This window comes from Halichoerus grypus, chromosome 2, assembly GCF_964656455.1.
Source record: "Halichoerus grypus chromosome 2, mHalGry1.hap1.1, whole genome shotgun sequence".
Taxonomy (NCBI): Eukaryota; Metazoa; Chordata; class Mammalia; order Carnivora; family Phocidae; genus Halichoerus; species Halichoerus grypus.
Genome location: NC_135713.1, coordinates 173087274 through 173110717, shown reverse-complemented (window position 1 = coordinate 173110717; position 23444 = coordinate 173087274). Strand labels below are relative to the sequence as shown.

At 42.1% G+C, this 23444-nt stretch overlaps 1 protein-coding gene across 6 annotated transcripts in view; it reads left to right on the top strand.

Moving 5' to 3' along the window:
• Nucleotides 1-16332, top strand: part of TADA2A (transcriptional adaptor 2A) — a 48965-nt gene extending 32633 nt beyond the window's left edge. For 5 of the 6 annotated variants that reach the window (XM_036104808.2, XM_036104810.2, XM_036104807.2 and 2 more), the window contains 8 exons: nt 1170-1233; nt 2571-2614; nt 5328-5438; nt 7324-7395; nt 10538-10670; nt 11669-11712; nt 14053-14126; nt 15453-16332. In XM_036104808.2, the coding sequence (XP_035960701.1) occupies nt 1170-1233; nt 2571-2614; nt 5328-5438; nt 7324-7395; nt 10538-10670; nt 11669-11712; nt 14053-14126; nt 15453-15638 (728 nt within the window). In that variant the 3' untranslated portion in view covers nt 15639-16332. The remainder of the gene's footprint in view (nt 1-1169; nt 1234-2570; nt 2615-5327; nt 5439-7323; nt 7396-10537; nt 10671-11668; nt 11713-14052; nt 14127-15452) is intronic. The other variant, XM_036104813.2, reaches the window with a different exon arrangement.
• Nucleotides 16333-23444: the final 7112 nt, after the last annotated feature.

The following is a 23444-nucleotide window of genomic DNA, read 5'->3' as shown; positions in this document are numbered from 1 at the left end:
ATGCTTAAAAACATTACCCTGGTACCATTTGAAGGGTTGAATTAGAATAAGATAGGACTGGAGTTACTAAAAAGTACATGCAGTGATCTAGGTGAGACAAGATACCCGAGCTAAGGAATAGGGTTAGGGACAAAGAGGAAGAGATGAATTCGAGACAGACTGAAGCCTTCAGTATAGGTAAGACTCACTGACTGGATATGGAGGGAGGGGAGGGAGAGTCAGGCTGATTTCTGTCTTGGACAACAGAGTTTTGGGAAAGAAGTAAAGTACAAATTTGTAACTGAGGACTATGTGAGTAGAGATATCCAGATAGGGTCTGGAGCTTAAAATAAATATCTGAGTTTGAGATTATATATTTTGCTCTACTTGGAACCATAGGAGTGGATGAGTTTATAGGAATAAGGTGAGGGGTGAAAAGAAAGATGAGAACAGAACCCTGAGGAACTCTGAAGCTGGAAAAATTGGCCAGGGAAAGAAAGAGAACCAGAACTATTGTATTGATGAAACCTTTTGCCGTCTGCTGACTGTTTTCTCCTAATTCCCCGTGTCTTTAACATGAGGCTAAAGCCAGGAAAGGATTGGGACATGTGCAACAAAGCAGAGCATAGCTTTGGGGTTGTTAGGTCAGTTAGTGGAACTTTTCACTACTGCATGCAAAACTATCCCCTAAATAGTTGTTGCTCCACAACTGAAAAGTGCTACTCTGGGAAAATGTCTCTGCTGCACCTTATTCACGTCAGTCTTTTTTGATATTGTCTCCTGAACTTACTCCTGTGAGGTTATAACCCCAGTCAATATTCATTTTTATGACTACTCTAATAGATGCGATTTCTAGCCCGTGTATGACCAAAGTTCAGACTCCCGTTATATGAAACCTAGTAATATGCATAACAAGTGATGGCCAAAAGAGCTGTTCAGTAGAATGCAGAAATTGTTATCTATAGGGTAATGCCATACAAACAGATACATAGGAAAAAAGATCTTCACTGTAATTTACTGACAAAGAAATTCAGTATCCTAGGATATTTTTGTTTCCAAGAGACAAAGTGCCTAGACCAGTGAGTGTGGAATAGTTAGCAATATGAGGTTCAAGGTTTAAGACCATTTGGATAAAAGATTTATTTTTGTCTTGGCTTTATATCTATGTGTGTGTATGTGTTTATTTATAGCTCTGAAGATGGCTGTAGTAGATATCTATCATTCCAGGTTAAAGGAGAGACAAAGGCGAAAAAAGTAAGTACAGAAAACCATCCAGCCTTCTTTCAGGTATGGACTATTGACCACATATAGCCCATAGAACATTCTAGCTGTGGCTTGTCTTGTGACCTTGAGGAAGACACTTATCTTCCTTGGTCCTTAATTTTTCCATCTGTCAAATGCGGATAATAATACTTGTCCTTTTTTTGTTTGTTTTTTACCTCCTCTTTCTTACCCTTTATGTTATGATGACCATTGAATAATATGGGTGCACTGTTTTAAGGAAGAAAGGAACAAGATAAATTCAAGGTGTTATCAAATTGTTATGCTTTTTTTTAATGCTTTCATTCTAACTGCTCATTTTTTATGAGAAGTCTTATCTAAAATAGGATTTCAAAGAAGTTCTGAACAGGTTTCAGACAGTTACTCCTTCTCTTTGCAGCAGAATAAAAGCATACATTCAGACTGAGAAATTATGGATCCCAGACCCCTGTTAGCTTACAGAGACTGTTAACAGTTCAGGAAAGGGTATGCAGGGGGTATGACCATGTGTGTGTGTTATCATGGCGTTACAGACTAGAAACACAGTGGCATCTCAACAAAAAAAGAGGAATAGGACTTGGGAGGCACTCTTGAGGGACCAAGATGTGACCTTAAAGTAAAGCGTGCCTAGAGTCAGCTTCTGAGAAGTGCCAAAGGAGATTACCCAGCTGACCCTGTGAGGAGCTTCATCACTAGTCATGAATACCTGCGGTTCCAAACACAGCTCTGCATGGTTTACCTAAATTCTGTTTTTGCTTAAAACACATAATTCGAGCTAGCCAGTATCATGGAACTCAGTGGTTGAGGATGCTGTTAGATTTTATGTTGAGGCCCTTCCACTAAACATGCACAATATTTATTTCAAATAGCTTCAAAACGTTCTGTGAATGTACACGTGTGCAGTTGTAAATGTTGAAGGTGTGATCATGGCGCCCTTTAATGGTTTAGCTGTTTCCCTTAAATGACTGTTCTCAATTATCAGTTCCCTAAATTGAACAGATCAATTCTTATGACACAGACACAGATTCCCTTCTGTTTCATTCCAAGTTATAGACATGTTTTTCAGTATTTTTGAGTGCTCATTCATTCATCCAGCAAACAGTTACTGAGAGTCTATCGGGTGCAAGGAGGGGAAAAATACATGATGCTTGAAAGCCTAAAATTGTGTTAGCAGACTCACTACCCTTCAGAACTTTGTGGGGAATGATGGTGTCTTTGAACCTCAGTATTCTACCTCATAGTGTTTCAAATGTGTAATAAAAGCTGCATGTGGAAGACATTATTAGATGTGGAACTAATTATAATATACATTATTGTGGTTTTCATCCTAGAATTATAAGAGACCATGGATTAATCAACCTTAGAAAGTTTCAGTGTAAGTATTAGCTGCTTTCTTTATTTTAAAATTTCTTCCAACATTATTGAACAGTCTTGAACAAATCATTTATGGCAGTGGTTCTTAATCCAAGTTGCATATTAGCATCATGTAGGTAGCTTTTTTTTTAAGTCATCTCCACACCCAGTGCGGGGCACAAACTCACGACCCCGAGATCAGGAGTCACATGCTCTACCGACTAAGCCAGCCAGGCGCCCCAGCATCTCATGTTGGAAGCTTTAAAAAAAATTCTGATGCCTGGGTATCACCTGAGACTAATTAAGTCAGAATCTCTGAGGGTTAGTGCTAGAGCATTTTTAAGAAATCTTCAAGGAAATTCTGTTACATAGTAGAGTTCAGAACCATTAATGTATGATCAACACTTGTATGATACTTTTTTTTTTTAAAGTAGTATAGTAATTACAGCATGAATATTAATGGATCATTTTCTGGAAGTGGGTAGGAACTATATGTTAACATAACCTTGATCATTGGGTTGTTAAACATTTTTATGGGAAAAGCAACCATAATTTTGCATAGTAGTGGACAAACAGACATCTAGCATTGTATGATGGTGATAGTAAAACTATAATGACTTCTAAGTGAATGCACACTTTGACCTTACTGTTTTAAATATTGGAGATACCTAGGCCGAGCAGAAAGTCTCTGTACTTTTTCTTCTTCTACACTGTAGAGTTTGTTCAGCAAATAAGAATGGTGACTCATAATATGATTACAATATTTATATAGAAATGTTAGAATACTTGTATGTCACAATTTCCTAACGATAATTGTGCTTCTTATCCTAGTTGATAGAATCTTAGAGGGCTTGACACTCTGTGCCATTGTAGGGTTCAGGTCAGCCAGTCATGGGTTAAGTGTTTTTTAATATAGTTGTGATCATAAATAAGTATGTTACATTTTTTTTCACTTTCTGTTAACACTTTTTCAAGTGATTGAGGTGTTTTGAAGATGTCCCTCTTAATAGTTATGTAATATGTTGTGTATATATAAGTATATAACATGCTAAACTTTTATTAGATATTTAGCTTATTTTTAGTTTTTTTTGAATCATAAATAATCCTATGATGAATTTGTGAATAAAGCTTTATATATATGTAGAATTTTTTTAAGGTCGATTCCCAGAAGTGGAGGTAATAGGTCAAAAAATGTGATCATTAAAAATGCTTGACCTGCGCTGCCAGATTGTTTTCCAAAAGATGGTTGTACCAATTTATATTCCTTCTAGCAATAGATGAGATTGCCGGTTTAACCTCATCCTTCACTGAGGACTGTGGGTTTGCAAAAATAACTCAGGATCAGATTTCCATTGCCCTTTCTATAGACAATTATTGGTCATATTCTAGTAGCTACAATAGTGGGTTCCCATGTCTGAATGCCTGGGCTTTCAATAATAGGTCAATAGGGGTTTGACCAAGGTCAATAGACCTTGACTCTCGTATAAACTCTATTCTCAGCTGGTAAACAGAGGTCAGTTTAGCCTGATTATTCTTTTTAATTGTATTTTGTATGTTTAGAAGCTGAGAGGAGGCTTTATTGGTTTCAGAGGTGTCAATTGCCATTATAGTGAGTGTATGTGACCTTAATATTGTAGGCAGAGGGGTTTTTTCATCAAATTTAAAGTTTTTACTCCTAATTCTTCTGTACTATCCCTGTAGGGTGTTTTTTTGCTTTTGGTTTTGGTGGGGGGAGGGTTTGGTAGTCAAAATAGTCTATGGCTGCCCATCAGATCAGCACCTGGAATTTGTGGATAAGAATGTCTCCCTCAAGGGAAGAGATTTGGCTGAGAAAAGGACTTAATTTAAATAACTGTCATGACAGAAAGCTTGTATCTGTAGTCCAAAAGTGAGCAGAACTAGCTTAGTTACTGATTAGCTCATCTAATCCTACTTTCAGCCTAGTGCATCTGATTGAAACGACCAAGTAGCAGTTCTGGCTACTCCAACCTACCACGTACTGTTGGTAGGTTTTACTCCCCATCTTCTTTGCGGATACTACTTTTTATTAGAAATTTGGTCGTTAGTGATCCTCAGAGTTACTGATTGTGGCTACCCTGTGTATATACCATTTACGTGGATGATAGTTATCAAAATATAACTTCATTAGTAGTAAATTTAGTTGTGGTACTTAGTTTAGAGGAAGGCAAAATGACCCTGATAGAGAGTGAAGAAATAAATGCCTCACTGGAGGCCGTGTTGTTAGGGAGATTTCTGGTGGGGCATGAAAGATAGCACACTTTTTTTCCTAGGCTAGTCTGCCTCTTCTAGATGGATTATTGTATCTGCACTTCCCTTGTTTTCCTGCGGAAGTTAATACCAGAAATTTTGCCCAACATTGTTCCTAAGAATACAGTGATCCGCCTTTAATCATCTTTCCCATTATTGCCAACAGTCCCTGCCCCTGTACAGATGAAGAGCCTGAGGTGTGGAGGTCACCAGGGCACTCAGTGATGCGGACGGTCTTCAGTTCTCCAGGGATAACAACATCCCTGTGTGATAGTCACTCGGATGCTCTTATCTTGATGATTAGTGTTTTGCATTCTTGGCTTTCCTGTTTGCTTCCCGTCATGGGTAAATTAGTCATGTGAGGTTAGGAATAGTGTCCTTCCATCTCACTTCTTATAAAAGAAATGCAGAGAACTTAGAGATTCTTATATTCTCTATGGCATGGTTGTGTTTTATGTTCTCTGTAGTAATGGAACGGCGGTATCCCAAGGAAGTCCAAGACCTTTATGAAACAATGAGGCGATTTGCAAGGATAGTGGGGCCAATGGAGCACGACAAGTTCATTGAAAGCCACGCACGTAGGTGCTTTTTAAGCCTTGCACAAGTGTGTGTGTGTGTGTGTGTGTGTGTGTTGATATAAATAGGAGAGAAAATGGTATGTTTTAGGTGAAGTTCTATAAATAAATAAATGGATATTTTTATCTTTTCTTCCCCTTTATTACCATGAACTAAATTTGGGACTTTGGGGGGAGGACAGAAGAGGTTAAAAAGGGTGGTAGCTTTCTTTTTTCCCAGCTAAGCAGTAGTTTAGTAGTTTCTTCCTCCACTTTTTATTATGGGAGTTTTCAAATATATACAAAGATAGACATAATAGTGTAATGAACCCCCATGTATCCATCACCCAGCTTCAGCAATTAACACATGGCCAATCCAGTTTCATTTTTATCACCCCCTCTTCTCTCACCCTCAACTGGATTATTTTGAAGCAAATCCCAGACATCAGATCATTTTGTTCATAAATATTTTAGTATTAAAACTAGATTTTAAAATGGGGACAGAGTTCGGTGACTCATAGAGATAGTACCTCCATTATTCTCTCTCTTTTTTTAAGTATTTTATTTTATTTTAAGATTTTATGTATTCATTTGAGAGAGTGAGAGAGAGCACAAGCAGGGGGAGAGGGAGAAGCAGACTCCCCGCTGAGCGGGGAGCCTGATGCGGGGCTCGATCCCAGGACCCTGAGATCATGACCAGAGCTGAAGGCAGATGCCCAACCAACTGAGCCACCCAGGCTCCCTCATCATTCTCTCTCTCTCTCTTTTTAAGTAAAAAAAACCGCTTTTTTATTTCCTTAAGTAATCTCTACGCCCAGTGTGGGGCTCAAACTCACCACCCCAAGATCAAGAGTCCCATGCTCTATGGACCGAGCCAGCCAGGCTCCCCAGTACTTCCACCATTCTTTTGCCTGTCTTCCTGAGAGACTCTACCCAATTACCATTTGATTTTTCACAATAAAAAAATTGAAGTTGTTAAGGCAGTGAGGCCTACACTTTACAATAATCTGGACTGGTGGCTTAGGCTACACCTTTCATCACTAGATTTGTGTATTTGACTCTCAAATTTAGTTCTGGGAGAATGCTTTACCAAGGCTCTTACCCTGTTCTCATCATGCAAATATTTCTTGCATGGCATTGCAGGCATTTATCTGAGCCAGGTTGGTTGTCCTCGTCATGCACCCTGTTTGGTTGGCATTCTTTGTGTGGTTTGTACTGGGTGACTGATCTTTTACTTCCTGTCCCAGTTTGTTCCATCCCTGGTTTATGTGTCATTCCAAAGAATTACACCCCATGGCTTGTTCAGGCTCTTCCTTCATCATGCTCTCTTTCAAAGCACTCAAATTTGAATGTTCTATCACATAATAACCCAAGCAGTTGCAACCTGAGCTGTGTGCTTAGAGGAGGCAGAAATCTTTGGTTTATGGAAAACAATGCTCTTTTGTTCCTATAGGAGAAAAGCTGTAAAGAAACTATCTGGGACTTGAGCACAGAGCTTTTGTCCTTTGCTTGCAGAAGGGCCACATCAAGTAATAGCAGAGACAGGTTTTATAAAAGAATTTGGTTATGTGGATAAACCTGTTAATAGAGGATAAATAGAGCGGGGAAACTTAGTTGTTTAAAAAAATTATATTTGTTCCTTCTGTAGCTAAATGAACTCAGCCGGTTCACTGTATGTTTTCTGGGGGACAGTTCCAGCTGTATTTTCCAGTTGGCCATGGCAGCCAAAAGATGGCTAGCATAGGCTTTCCTCAGCTCGTGGGTAAAATTTCTAATGAGATGTCACCAACGTATAGGATCCCTCAAATGGAATTGCCTGGTCTCGTATATAAGGGAGAATTACTGAAAATAACAGCAAAAGTGTCCTGTTTTTCCAACTTTTCTCCTTCATTCTTCTTGGCATAAACAGTGGAATTTGAACTCCGAAGGGAAATCAAGAGGCTCCAGGAATACAGGACAGCAGGCATTACCAATTTTTGTAGTAAGTATGCTTAAGCTACACATTGTATCGGGGGCAAGTGTCTTCTAAACACATAGAGGAGTGGGCGCCTGGGTGGCTCAGTTGGTTAAGCGACTGCCTTCGGCTCAGGTCATGATCCTGGAGTCCCTGGATCGAGTCCCGCATCGGGCTCCCTGCTCGGCAGGGAGTCTGCTTCTCCCTCTGACCCTCCCCCCTCTCATGTGCTTGCTCTCTCTCATTCTCTCTCTCTCAAATAAATAAATTAAAAAAAAAAAAAACAATTAAACACATAGAGGAAGTCTCTGTTTGAGGCCATGTGGATTTTTTTTAAACAAGCTTTCCTTTTTTGGAGTGCGTTTTTGATCTTTCCAGTAAAGTCTCATCTGTTTAATCCTTATAAATGCCATTGTATGGATTATCTCAGGTAAAATAAAAGTGACGACACAAAAGAGAGGTGCTGCTTTAGGTTTGGGAATCTGCTGTGGCCTCTAAAAAAAAAAAAAGGATTTTGTATTCTAATTTTTAGCCTCAGCCTTTTAAAATTTTGTGATGCATGGTCTGATCATTTGTATTAACCAAGCTTCAAATGGCTCTATGTGCTTGCATCCCAGTTACTTAAGCTAGTAATAATAATTATATTAATAGCAGCTAACATCTAAATAGCAGCTGTTTACCATACACCAGGCCCTGTGCTAAGCATTTCACCTGGATGGTATCATGTGATTCTCATAACAAACTTAGGAGGTAGGCATTGTTATTTCCATGTAATGAAGAAACTAAGGTTTGAAACGGTTAAAGAGATACTTGTGATAGAGCCAGGTCATAAGGGAAGGCAGTGTGTTAAGTAGTTAAAGAGCTTGAGGTCTAGACTTGGACAGGTTGGGTTTGGGTTCTGGCTCTCCTGTTTATCAGATTTGTAATTTTGTTTGGGTTTCAATTTTCCAAGTCTCTTAGAGTTAGTAAGATTAAATTAGAGATAATGCATGAAAACAGCACAGTACCTGGCCCACAGTAAATGCTCAATAAATGGCAGTTTCTCTTGTTTTGTTAGATCTTTTTTTTTTTTTTTTAAGATTTTTATTTATTTATTTGACAGAGAGAGACAGTGAGAGAGGAAACACAAGCAAGGGGGAGTGGGAGAGGGAGAAGCCCGCTTCCCACTGAGCAGGGAGCCCGATGTGGGGCTCGATCCCAGGACCGTGGGATCATGACCCGAGCCGAAGAAAGATGCCCAACAGACTGAGCCACCCAGGCGCTCCATGTTTTGTTAGATCTTTAGCATTCCCTCCTTTCTGTTGCTTGAAAGCTATCACCCACTACCCATGAGAAGTAGCCTTGTGGGGTGTAAGTTCAGCCTAGTGTAATGGTTCTTTAACAATGGAAACCATTTCAAAATGAAATTTTATGTAGAGCCCTAATCTATAAATAAGAGGAAAGTGGGACTACTTTGAAGTCTGATGGTGCAGGTCATTTACAGAACCCAAACCACCTGTACATGGTAGTGTCTTTGCTCTTCACAGTAACCCCTGAGATATTTTCATGGGCTCCTGGGGCTTTATGGAACATGGTTTAAAACTCACTGGTTTGGTTACTTTGGAATCTGTACACCTTTGTTAACATGTAGAAAACACCATGCAACCTTTGTTTAATAAGACGCTGATACCAGGTTTTGCTTACCTGATATTGATTGCATCTGGGAAAGGAATCGTGCTAGTCAATGAGGACTTATTTTTATTTGTAATTTTAATTGGTTTTTAAAAGAAGAGTATATGCATATAGGACTTGTGTAACTTTGAAAAACATGACCATATTAAAAGTTAGTTATTGGGGCGCCTGGGTGGCTCAGTCGTTAAGCGTCTGCCTTCGGCTCAGGTCATGATCCCGGGGTCCTGGGATCGAGCCCCGCATCGGGCTCCCTGCTCTGCAGGAAGCCTGCTTCTCCCTCTCCCACTCCCCCTGCTTGTGTTCCCTCTCTCGCTGTGTCTCTCTCTGTCAAATAAATAAATAAAATCTTTAAAAAAAAAAAATAAATAAAATAAAAGTTAGTTATTTTTGGGGGGTGGAAACATAAGTGACTCTTACTTTCTTTGTATTTTTCTGTTTGGGGGGCTTTTGCCCCCAAATTTCTTAAAGCTAGGAAGAGAATAAAAATTTAATTATTTCTTGTCAAAAAAGGGATTTCAAACTAAGGGAATCACATTGCTCTTAAAAAAATAATTTTGGGGAGTGCCTCGGTGGCTGAGTCGGTTGAGTATCCAACTCTTGGTTTTGGCTCGGGTCATGATCTCAGGGTCGTGAGATCGAGCCCTGTGTCAGGCTCCCCACTCAGCACAGAATCTGCTTGAGATTCTTTCTCCTTCCCCTTGTTTCTTCCCCTGCCCATGATCTCTCTCTCTCTAAAATAAATAAATAGGGGCACCTGGGTGGTTCATTCGGTTAAATGTCCGACTCTTGGTTTCGGCTCAGATCATGATTTTATGGTCTTGGGATCAAGCCTGGTGTGGGGCTCTGCACTCAGCGTGGAGTCTGCTTGAGATTCTCTCCCTCTGCTCCTCTCCCTGCTCATGATCACTCACTCTCTCTCTCTCTTTCAAATAAATAAATCTTTTAAAAAATAAATAAATAGGGGTGCCTGGGTGGCTCAGTTGGTTAAGTGTCTGCCTTCAGCTTGGGTCGTGGTCCTGGAGCCCTGGGATGGAGCCCCACTTGGGGCTCCCTGCTCAGCGGGGAGCCTGCTTCTCCCTCTGCCTGCTTCTCCCCCTGCTCGTGCTCTCTCTTGCTCACTCACTCTCTCAAATAAATAAATCTTTAAAAAATAAAATCTTCTAAAGAAGAAAAATAATTGTGGAAGCAGTTTTTTGTGTTTTATTAAAAATTTATTTATTTTAGAGAGTGGGAGGCACTAAGGGAGAGGGAGAGAATCTCAAGCAGACTCCCCACTGAGCACGGAGCCCCACACAGGGCTCGATCCCACCACCCCGAGATCATGACCCGAGCCAAAACCGAGAATCAGACGCTTCACCGACTGAGCCAACCAGGCGCCCTGGAAGCAGTTTTGCAAAAGAAACCAAAAAGCGGCGAACTGTTTGCTGGTCAGTGAGGAAGCCTTTCAGTTAGTTCTGCTGCGTTGTCATCGCAGTCCTGCTGTTTTCGTCACCTTCAGGTGCCAGAACCTATGACCACCTCAAGAAGACGCGGGAGGAGGAGCGCCTGAAGCGCACCATGCTCTCGGAAGTCCTGCAGTACATCCAGGACAGCAGTGCTTGCCAGCAGTGGCTCCGGCGGCAGGCTGACGTGTGGGTAACTAGTCCGGGTTGGGGGGGGCGGCGTCTGGGATGCTTTGGCTTTTACAGGTAGTTTCAGACATTTCTATGGGGTCCCCACCCACATGGCAGAGTCGTAATAATTGGGTAGCTAGAAGAACTCAGAATTCTTATCTTAGCAGTCTGTCTCAGAAACACTGCGATACTGACAGTTTTGAGAAACATAGCTGGCCCCCTAGAGTCCTACTTTGCTACTTTGATTTTCTTTTCAAAAATCAGTAAATTCCCCCACCATGCCTCCTCTTTCCACCCCATTATCTAATGGAATGATTTCCATTGGCGAATCATGTCCCTGTCATTTTCCCATGATTAGTCTCCATGATGTTCCAGACTAAGAGCTCTTAACAAATGCAGGCAATTTCTTACACCCCTCAGAACAGATCACCCTTCCTGGTTAGTATAGTGGGATATTCTATAAAACAGTACCATCTATCTCCGCATCCCTTTAAAGTAACCAACCTGGGGCGCCTGGGTGGCTCAGCTGGTTAAGCGTCTGCCTTCAGCTCAGGTCACGATCCCAGGGTCCTGGGATCAAGCCCCGCATTGGGCTCCTTGCTCTGCAGGGAGTCTGCCTCTCCCTCTCCATCTGCCTCTCCCCCTGCTCATGCTCTTTCTCGCACTCTCTCTCAAATAAAAAAATCTTTTTTTTCCTAAGATTTTATTTATTTATTTGTCAGAGAGAGAGAGAGCACAAGCAGGGGGAGTGGCAGGCAGATGGAGAGAGAGAAGCAGACTCCCCACTGAGCAGGGAACCCGAAGCGGGGCTCAGTCCCAGGACCCTGGGATCATGACCTGAGCCGAAGGCAGACGCTTAACTGAGCCACCCAGACGTCCCTCAAATAAAAAATATATATTTTTAAAAATAAATAAATAAAGTAACCAGCCTGATAAATGGCACCCAGTTCCACGTGGGCTTTTGGAAAGTGCCTTCTTTGGTGTGACTTATGTTAAATTCCTCTTCTTTGTTTTAGTGATTCTGGCCTGAGCCCTTCTATTCCGATGACTTCAAATTCAGGTAATTATTTTTCAGGCTGGAGCATGTCTTGATTGTGAAGTTTTCATTCTAGGGATTCACCCAGTAGTCCCTTATCCCTTGTGGAAGCAGGGTCCTTAGGCAGATCAGGTAAGTAAGTGTTATCCCAGTTTATAAACATCAGCAAGTTTTCAGAATCTTCATGGCCAGATAGGGATTATCTTCAGGGTTTGAGTACAGAGACAGGGAAGAAAGAGCTCCAGAGAGGTGTTTTTTGTATTTTACCAATGTTCATGAGCAGTTAGTTTACTGTGGTTGTATCTACCACAGACTTTGAGATTTGTCTCACAGGGGATCAATTAAAGGATTTGTATCCTGAGCAGAAACACAAGGATTTCTTTATAAGTTGGAGACTTGAGGTATTTCTGTTTGTTATCTTTATCTCTTTGGGTATGTCCTCTATTTTGAGGTTAGTTTTCAGAGCAAGCTTAAGCCAGATGTTATCTGGTAATCCTTGGTGCTTGATAAATCAATGAATGGTAATTTGGGGTGGTATGATTTATAGAGCTCTGATCCAAAATTGTAGTGTTTTTTTTGCCAGTTCTCTTGGTTATTATTCACCCCTGCTCCATATGCTAGATTAGCCACTTTCCTGTATCAGAACATACAGACCACTCCCCTATAGAGATAGGACTAGTGAAAAAGATGACCCAATTGCAGTTTTACCATTCTTTGGAAGCTTGAAACAATAGACCTTGTGATCCCATTTAAAATCTCTCAGATTCAGGATCTAGGGGCACCTGGGTGGCTCAGTCATTAAGCGTCTGCCTTCGGCTCAGGTCATGATCCCAGGGTCCTGGGATCGAGCCCCGCATTGGGCTCCCTGCTCAGCGGGGAGCCTGCTTCTCCCTCTCCCACTCCCCCTGCTTGTGTTCCCTCTCTCACTGTCTCTCTCTCAGTCAAATAAATAAATAAAATCTTTAAAAAAAAAAATCTCAGATTCAGGATCTAGACAGGGCTCAGAGATGGCTACTCTAGGGATACTTTTTAAAAAATTGATTCCTTTGTTTCAGGTGATTATTTCTAATACTTAAAAGAGAAAAGAGTCTTTTAGAGAGTAGTCACAACAGCTAAATGCAAATTTTATTTTCCAAATTTCTTACTTCTAACCCTGCCCCCCGAATCTAAATACAGAAATACAAATAACAAAAATATAGTACAGTGATAATTAATAATTTGGTGTTTGCATTTTTGGAACCATCTGTACTCATTTATTCTTTGTTGCTTCCTAGGCTGGTATTAGCCTTTCTCACCCCCTGTATTTAGGTTGAGGAGACCCCTCATTCCTCTTCATGCTCTCCGTTGCTCCTAAGGCAGTACAAAGTAGAAAGCCTAGATCATTAATTACAGCCTAGCCTCTGGTAACTTTGGTGAGGTACCAAATGATTTTAGTCTTCCTTTTTGAACACTTCGGGGAAGGCTAGCCCTGCTGGTTATGGAGAAGCTCTTACGTGCTGGCTGATACTACAGAGAAGCCTGTTTTCTCTCAGAGCAGCCTCTAACACTCGCTCCCTATTTCTCGCCACCTCCTAAAAGGCAGCCCCCATAAAACTTGTTAATACATTATTCTACATTTTCTTTTGCCTAACTCAGCCCACCTATCTCCCAACTGAACAGTAATCCCAAATATATATTCAAAACAAAAGCAAAAAATCTTACACATGAAACTTCCCATCCTGGGCAGTGACCTCATACTTGGGTTTCTTTCTCAGTATGTGAGTTCACCTCAGCTTCTGGTTTGCCATATAATGGCTCATTGTTCCCCTGTGTGGATCTTTCAGGTAAACAGGGCTCCTTTGGAAGGAACAGATATTCCCTCACATAATAAATAAGAAGGGCCTTTTGCTGGCCTAACAGTCTGCCTTTGATCCGAAAGCAAATGGTACTTGGTTAATTACTGTGTTTGCCTTGCGCTCCTGGCAGAGTCCTGAGGGCTGGGAAGGGTCTCTCCTGTGGAGCTGTTCTTTCCATTCATCAGCCGTCGGGGCGGGCAGCGTATGACCGTCCTTCACTGGGTGACATCTGGGCTTTAGAGTTTAGAATCTTACTGGGTTGGAAAGAGTAGCAACTGGGTTGCTAGGGTGTATGTGATTGTGTAGTTTAGCAGAGCAAAGGGCACGTGAATTACCACTTGTATTTTCAGGCAAACATTGGGGTGCCCACGTTGCCAACTAGACTGAGGCCTGAGGTGATGGGTAGAGATTTCTTAGAGCTGGACATCGTGACCTTGTACCTCACTGGCCTGGTTGCAGTGGGCTGTGTTACTTCACACCTGAGGAATTGTCACTCCTATGAAACACATACCTTTTTCTGTGTCTGTAGGTAGACGAAGTGCACCACCCTTGAACCTCACTGGCCTCCCTGGCACAGAGAAGCTGAATGAAAAAGAAAAGGAGGTAACAAAGAGAAGGGGAGCTAGAGGAGCAAGAGTAGGGTTGATTATGACATAAAAATCTAAATAATGGTAGCTGTTGTTTATTGAGCATTACCATATACCAGATACTGTACTAAGTGCTTCATGTGAATGAAATTGTTTATAATCTTAAAATAACTTGTATATGAAAATAGTTATTTCCTATTAGAATGGTCACTTTGATGAGCTCTACATTTATCCCAACAATATAACCATCACTTAAAAGATTGTCTCCAGAGCATGTATGTAAGCCATAAGTAAGGAACTTCATCATCACATATAGTCATATACTAATTTTGATTAAAAATGCCATGACCTACTTTTCTTTTCCACTAAAATCATCAGACTTGTCTTCATATTACTTTTGGCTGTCTCAAAAATTTAAAGCCAGCCTCAAAGGAGTCATCCTCAAGCATTTTCCAAAAAATGTGCCTAGCTCTGAAGTCCATTCCAAAAGAGGAACCCTCTTCTGTTCCTCATGCGCTCCTTTTACAGTTCCCAAGATCAGTCTCCCCATCTGCCACTCCATGTCATTAATTCAGGTCAGACAGTAAGGGGAGTCATGGAGTGGGGGCTGTTAGTCTTTGATTTCAGCCCCCAGGAGCAGTAAAGATTAGTTTGGGAATAGAGAGGAATGTATGTTCTATTTCCGTATTGCTGAAGAAGGTCACAGGCCTTTCTGAGTCAAGTATTGAATGGCCGGGAGTTGCAAGCAGTTTTTATCCTTACCCACAAGCAGTGACCTCATACTGCTCATTGCCCTGGGGTGCCGTGGCAGGTGAACTGGGACTGAGCCAGCTTTCTAGATTTTTAGCAGCTGAAGTAGCCTCTTTGCAAGGTCTGTATCTCCTCCTCCTTCAAAGTAGGAAATGTAGTCACAAAAGCAGGGATGACTACTTTATGCCGATACTAAAAATAATGTGATTCACACTTGGAAACCCAAGTATCTGCACCCCCGCCCCTACTGTGCCCTGTGGCTCTTCCCCGACTGGCTGTGTTGGAATGTGCTGGGCTGAGAGCTATGTGGACCCAGGCTGCTCCTCAGGGCACATACTTGTGCTCCTTGACAGACCCAGGTGAGCCTGCTGGGAGAGACATCAGACTCTGGCTTTCTCTTCCTCAGTGTCTGTAGTGAGGGAGGATTCTCTCCAAGGAAGAGACTAAATGGAATGTGGTCCAGCCACCCAGCAGCTCCTATAAATAGTTGGAGGTTGATGTCACTTTTTAAATTTTATTTTGGCTATACCTATTGGATTAAATTATGAGAATGACAGATGTTAATGTTTATTAAATTTGCCGTGTCTTGCAGCTCTGTCAGATGGTGAGGTTGGTCCCAGGAGCCTATTTAGAATACAAATCTGCTCTATTGAACGAATGTAACAAGCAAGGAGGCTTGAGACTGGCGCAGGCAAGAGCACTCATCAAGATAGATGTGAACAAAACCCGGAAAATCTATGATTTCCTCATCCGAGAAGGATACATCACTAAAGCCTGAGGCTCTGAGGGCTTCGGATCAGAAATCACAAATTTGGAATGTGGTAGGCCAAAGGACAGCACGGGCATTCTGGAGAGTTTCATTGCTGAGCTGAGTTCTCATTGTAAAAAGAGGGGAAGGACAAAGGGAACCTTACGTTGTATTAATATCTACTTTCTTTTCCACCCTGCTTTAAAACACTCCTGTTGTTGGTGTTGTGCTGCAAAGTTATGTGCTAGATAAGCTATTATTAAATGTGAGTGGGCCTCTATTCCCAACACCTCTTGTAACTAAAACAAGAACCATAGTACCTCACATCAGAATGTCGGTAGAAATAGAACTGAAGCAGTCTGTAGTCCCGGGAGTCCAGCTCAGATCTTTGTACTTGGGAAGTTGGTTTTCTGATTATCTGTTTTGCCTTCAAACATTACAGAAAGATCTAAAATAAAGAGAAAGGTTATAGAGCATGAGAAAGCTTTCTCTTTCCTTCTGAGGATTTTTTTAAGCTGATGACTTACGTTTATGAGCAAATGGGAGGAAAAATCTCCCCGTGATGGTCTTGTCCCAAACTACATCTTCCTTTGGGACGTAGTCCCAAACTACGTCTGGCTTTGTACTTGACTGTCTAATCTGCAGTAGACTCTTGAGGAGTGGCACCGGATATAAAATGTCTGTTATTTTTAGAATTAATGGATTAAAATGTTTTGCTACCTAATTTGTGGGTGTGTCAAGTATTCTAGTAACTAAAGCACACTTAGGGTGTTGAGTGCCCGCCTCATCACGCCGCACTGTCTCTGCTAACATGTGTGTCCTGGAGTCACCCTGTTCTTACCCTGGGTTTCCCAGGATACCAGGCCCCTGAGGATGGAGATGACACAGCTAACCTCGGCTTTGCTTGGATTGAGACCTGAACCCTAATTTCTCAATGGTGACAGGCTAGCCTGCAAGAAAAGCAACTTTTAAAACAAAGGTAAAGCAGTTCATATATGGGACTCACTAGATATGAGGGTGAGTAACTCCACCACATCTGAAACTTGATCCTCAAACCTTTCCACAAAGTAAGCCAAACGTGGAGTCATGGTTATCCCGTTTCTGTTAGAAGCAAAGTTGTATGTAGAAGTAACTTCAGAATCTGCACAAGTTGCCTCCAGTAGCTGAATGATTCTTCAATTCTTTCAGCATTCAACATATCTAAGTAAAATATTATATGCTTTGTTGGAAGTATTTGCTCAAACTTTTTGACTCATGTAAATATGCATGCTTACCTGGGGGTTGCACATGAAAAGGAAACTCTTAGGATCTGAGGGAATTAGAATAAAAGACTTCAATCTTGAGAAAGGGTGACTTGTGGAAATGCTGTCTTGTCTTTGCATTGTCATACCTCTTAGAAAATGTGCTCTGCCACCACCATCACCCCTACTTGGTTGTAAAGGGATTTCCTCTTGTTCCTGAAAGGTAATTCCTGTTCTAAAAATTGGGGATGCATTAGACACCAAGGTTAGGTGGTGTCTCCTTATAGTCCCAAGAGTCCTTAGTCTTGATTAAGGAAGGCTCCCTGGGAGAGGTGAGCTCTTGAGGCAATGAGAGGATTGAGAGGAGAGAGAGAAAGTGGCAGATGGAAGTGGGAGACTGTTGCAGACATAGTGGGTGGAGGATGATGTGGAGGCAGCAGTGGGAGTGAGGAAAATGATGCCAAGAGGTTTAGTTGGCGAGGACACAAGGGGCAGCTGGGGTAGTTAGGAGTGGGAGGATGGGAGGACAGTGATAGAAACCTTGGGACCAGTCAAACTCTGAAAAAACTGATGGGGTGGGGGAGGGATCTAGATTTGATGAGGAAAATGGCATGGTTGAAAATAGTGATAGAAAAATCAGGCTGTAATTTCAAATGATTAGATTTTAGGAAGTAGGGTTATTATTGTGGTAAGCCCAACTGTACAAAATTTATGACCTAGAATCCCTGGTAGGTTTCTCAAAGATCAAGCCATATTTTGGGTAAGGGCTACTCTTCAGTCAGAGTCGCCATCTTTTTGCACTTATAATAGAAACGCACTTGGTGATATTTGACTTGGCTGGTGTAAATACATTGTTTCCTTCTATGTTCTTACCACCAAAGGAGGCCCTTCTTGTTACTCAAAATTCAGAGCTAGCAAAGGCCTTAAAACTATATTCCATCCTTCCCCTTTGCTGCTAGACAGAGTTGGCTATAAACCAACTACACTGATCGAGGTCTCTCTTAGTCCATATCATTCTGAAGAGGGAGCATTTACTCAAACTTGGTGACATCAGTACTTTTTACTGTTAGGAATTTTTATTGCAATTTAAAGTTAAAGGTTTCTGCTGGAATTTTAGATATGTCCTTTTCTGCCAGGGGTGGGAAATAAAGATTAAATTTCTTCCCATGTCATGACCCTTTCCATGCTCAAAGATCTAGACTCTCTTGAGACCAACTAACTCCATGGTTTATCTCTTTTCGGGTTCCAGTTTTCATCCTTTTCTTGTTTACAGTACCCCCTGCGTTCCTCCTCCCCACCCCCCCACCCCCATTTAAATCTGAACTCAGCTAACTAACCAGTCCTTGCTGAGAGGTTAAGAACAAGCTTCCTAGTTTTGAGTCATGAAACCAGCTTGTGGTCAGCCAGAAAGGGGAGAAGACCAATGACATTCATCAACAACAACAAAATTCCAGTTGGTAAGTCACTCTAGCTTTAGGAACTCTGTAGCTATGTAATAAGAGAACTAAAATGTCCAGTGTAAAGAATCAGAGACCCAAATTGTAGAGAGAAGCTTGGAAAAACTCGTCCGTAACACTCTTCCACTTATCTCTGGGTAGGAGAGTGGTGCTGTGTTCTAAATAGTACCCTGGAATACTGCCCATCCATTTTTAAGGATGTCTTTGTGGGTACCTTCTAGATAGACGCTCTATTACTGTTAACGCAAGAAGCCTTTCCACAGCTCCTATGTACCTGATTTTTCATTTGTCTGAATTTTTTTTTTAAGATTTTATTTAATTACTTGACAGAGAGACAGCGAGAGAGGGAACACAAGCAGGGGGAGTGGGAGAGGGAGAAGCAGGCTTCCCGCGGAGCAAGGAGCCCGATGTGGGGCTCGATCCCAGGACCCTGGGATCATGACCTGAGCTGGAGGCAGACGCTTAACAACTGAGCCACCGAGGCGCCCCATCATTTGTCTGAATTTCTAAAAATTAAAGTTTGTTTCAGGAAGTACTGATCTGGAAGTTTTTGCTTTCCTTCCTAGTATGCTTAGCCAGCTGTGGTTAACTTCTCCCTGACCTGCCAGAAAGGGACACAGCCATGCCTGTAGCCTTGTGTAGGAACTAAGACAAAGAATTACTCAATCAGCCACAATAACCATCTCTTCTGAGTGTGATGTGAGATGGGAGCCGGATCTCTGATTGCAAACAGGGTCAGAGCAGCCTGGATAGGATAGTCATGGGCATGCCGACATAGGCACTTAATTTGCGAGAACAGTAAATGAGCATTTAGTGAATATTTTGAAACCTAAGTAGCCCATCCGTGTAGTATGCACCAGAACTTAAGTTTGCTGCTTTTGAGGAGTTGGGGGCTGGGAGGCGGGGACAGGTGAATCATTTGAGAAGCCAGTTTGTAAATCTAATGGAAGGGAGTTCTTTTTCTGTTCAGTTTTGCCTGTTGCCTTGGCTTCTGTCAGTTGAGATGCGCCATGGTAAGAGTATCGACTGCTCTTTGATTTGACCAGGCTTACTAGTCAAGAGACAGGTATTTAAGGGAAGCGTGATTGTCCTAACATCTGACATTGAAAGTGTCTGTCACGATGAGTTACTTGCTTGTTACGTATTGTGTACTGGGCCCTCTTCCCTGTTAGGAGCAGGAATAATGAGGAAGTTGAGATAAGAATCCAGAAAGTGACCATTAAAAGGTTTAAAACCCAAAACTGAGAGCTACAAAAAAAATTTTTTTTTTTTTTTATTTAATAGATGTACCTCCCTTTGTCTTTGCAAGCCCTATAGTTAACCTTTGCCGGCCCAGACTTGTTAGATGTCTTTCAGGGCTGGATAATTAAGTCTGAGCCACTTATTTTCTACTTTGGAGCACAGGAGGTGGATTTCTGTGGCACCACACTAATTATTTGGTTGAATTAATCATTCTTAACCAAGCAACACTTTTTTTTCCGGCTTGCTCTGGTTTACCCTGAGGTCTTCCATGGAAGCCTGCTAATAATCCTGCCTTGGTCTAGAGTTCTGTTGAACAGAAGTAGCATCTTAGGAAGTGTGGAAAGGAGGAGACCTCATAGTTGTTTTAACAAACCAGCACTTTATTAATCAAAGTAAAAATGCTGAAATGCTGTCATCACCCTTCTTCAGTGAACTGACAGCCAAGTTCCAAGTCATGACACTTGTAATGCGTCTCTCTTCTCCTTGGAGAGCTGTCTGCCAAGTATATACTCTGTTTCTGAAATTGTTTGCAATGACCTAACCTCTTTTCTCCCATTAAACAATAGATAACTCCTGATTTGGATTTTCCCCTATGATCACCCTTCATTTAGGGAATTCCTTAAAAACATAAAAATGTATTATTTTAAGAAATAAAAAATTAATGGAACCTGCACTGGGGAGCTTAATTTTAAAGATTTTATTTATTTGACATGGAGAGAGAGGGAAAGGGAGAAGCAGACTCCCTGCTGAGTAGGGAGCCTGATGCGGACTCGATCCCAGGACCCTGGGATCGTGACCTGAGCCGAAGGCAGATGCTAACCGACTTAGCCACCCAGGTGCCCTGGTGCTTAATTTTTTAATGTTCCCAATCAGTGTCCCCTGTGAGAAAACATACTGAACTGGAGCTAAGTGTCTTATGTTTTATGTCCATTTTCAATCTTAGGATGTTGTCTAAGATGAGAAGAGCAATTTCCAGGGTTATTTAATAGCTTCCCCCCCCACATCCCAGAAATATTGAAAAGGAGTGAAGAGTTCAGAAATGCCATGAAGACACTAGCTCCCAAGTACCAGGGGCCTGAGGGGTGGGTGGACTGATCTGAACTCTCCGTAGAGAAGGAGGGGGCAGCAGGGTTCCCACCCTGACCCCATGGGAATTTGCTGTCCGCCCTGGAGAGGTAGAATGGTTCTTCCATACAGTATCCTGTTAGAAGCCTCTTTTTAACCAAGGACAGGCCGCAGCAAAAAAAAAAAAAAAAGCCACTCTACTGGGGGCAGGAGCCAGAGCCCTTATTTTTTTTCCCCAGAGGAGAGCACTTTGATTTATTTTTACCAGAGGGTATTTTACCTAAGCTCTAGCCACAGATTCGTGACAGCAACGTCAAGCGTACCTGGCAGCCCTCCTCCCCCACCCCACGAAAATCTTTGCCTTGTTTCGGGCGTGCACGGTTTCAGATTCAGGACACCTGTCAGATCGAAGTCAGCATAGGTTTAACTTCACAATGCAAAGCAAAATGCTTTTGAGAGCAAAATCTCCCAGGAGTGCCTCCGCCCCCAGCAACTGCAGAAAAGAAGGCGTCTGTGGGAGAGAAGGGTGGCTATAGACGTCATTACATCTTCCAGATCCCAGCTGTGACCTGGCTCAGAGTTTTACAGTTAAAAATAACCATGGCTGAGAGTTGGGGGAAAAAAGTAAACTGTTGGGTCTCCATGGAAACTAGGAGAGGGATAAAAGCAAGTCATGGATTTCCAGCAGATGTGGCAAGATGGGGTGGATATAGGCGTTGGAGCTTAGAGGCACTCTGGTGAAAGGGGATACCCCAGATTAGCATCCAGGATGTAACCACACGTTGCTCCAAGGCTCTAGGGATACACTTTGCAGTCAAGATATGTTTGCAACTACAGTGTGTAATCTTAGGTCTGGCGAAGAATTATTTGAGGCTTCCAACTTCCTGTAACACAGATTTGCTACTATTTGGCAAAGTAGAGAGCTGGTGAACAACATAGTAGGTTAGATGTCGCCTTTTAACCTATCTGGGAACCTCTGCTACCCCTGCCCCATTCATATTCCACTCTTTCATTTACAAAGTCAAAGGCTCAACTTAAGTAGCAATTCATAACTAGAGGGGAAGTCTTCAGGCTCTTGAGTTGACATGGACATTTACTCCCCTTGAGTGGGATCAGGTTTTTTGTTTTTATTGTTATAGTAGATTATGCAAAGTGGCATTAATTACCCAGGATGTCACATGCTCCCTAATGTTCATAGCAGCAATGTCCATGATAGCCAAACTGTGGAAGGAGACGAGATGCCCTTCAACAGACAAATGGATAAAGAAGATGTGGTTCATGTATACAATGGAATATTACTCAGCCATCAGAAAGGATGAATACCCACCATTTGCATCGACATGGATGGAACTGGAGGGGATTATGCTAAGTGATAATAAGTGAAATAAGTCAAGCAGAGAAAGACAATTATCATATGGTTTCACTCATATGTGGAACATAAGGAATAGCGTGGAGGACCACAGGGAAAGGGAGGGAAAACTGGGAAGAAATCAGAGAGGAAGACAAACCATGAGAGACTCTGGACTCCGGGAACCAAACAGGGTTACAGAAGGGTGGGGGGCGGTGTGCAGGGATGGGGTAACCAGGTGATGGGTACTGAGGGCACAAGTGGGGATGAGCACTGGGTGTTATACACAACTGATGAATCATTGAACACTACATCAAAAACTAATGATGTGGGGCGCCTGGGTGGCTCAGTTGTTAAGTGTCTGCCTTCGGCTCAGGTCATGAGCTCAGGGTCCTGGGATCGAGCCCCGCATCAGGCTCCCTGCTCAGCGGGGAGCCTGCTTCTCCCTCTCCTACTCCCTCTGCTTGTGTTCCCTCTCTCGCTGTGTCTCTCTCTGTCAAATAAATAAATAAAATCTTTAAAAAAAAAAAAAAGTGTATCTCTTACCAATTCTGGTATTGTTACTACCAGAGGTGATTAACTCACTCGGGGAGAAGTATCTTACTTCTTCATTTACTCTTCCTTAAAGGTTTCTTTAAAAACTTTTTTTTTTTTCGGGGCGCCTGGGTGGCTCAGTTGGTTAAGCATCTGCCTTCAGCTCAGGTCATGATCCTGGAGTCCCGGGATCAAGCCCCGAGTTGGGCTCCCTGCTCACTGGGGAACCTGCTTCTCCCTCTCCCTCTGCTGCTTCCCCTGTCTGTGCTCCCTCTCTCTCTGTGTCAAATAAATCTTAAAAAAAAAAAAAAAACTTTTTTTTTTTTTCAAGAAATACATGCATATATTCTGGTTGTAAAAAAGATTTTTAAACCCCTTGGGGTGCCTGGGTGGCCCAGTCAGTTAAGAGTGTGACTCTTAATTTCGGGTCAGGTCATGATCTCAGGGCCCTGAGATGGAGCCCCGCGTCAGTCTCCATGCCCAGCAGAGAGTCTGCTGGAGATTTTCTCTCCCCCTCTCCCTCTGCCCCTCCCCCACTCCTGTGTGTGCGCTCTCAAATAAATAAATAAATCTTTAAAAAAATTTGTTAAAACCCCTCTCTTTTCCTTTTTAATAACATTTATATGCTTTCTTGTTACCTGCCCCAGTGTATTAGAAAGACCTGAGTGCTAATTCTTGTTCTGCTACTTAATAATAATGCAACCCTGGGCAAGTTTCTCAGCCCCTCACGGCTAACGTGTGGTTGATAATACCTACCTGACTTAGTGTGATGAAAACGAAGTGGGGTAACACACCTGGCACCTCCTTTCATTTCCTTCCCATCGAACCTTTGATATTTTCATTTAACTCCAGCCAGGTATGAACAGCGCTTGATTTTCCTGTACCACACAATTCATACTATGCTAAAGTCTCACAGAGGGACAGTAAGATCTAAAAGACACAGAGCAAA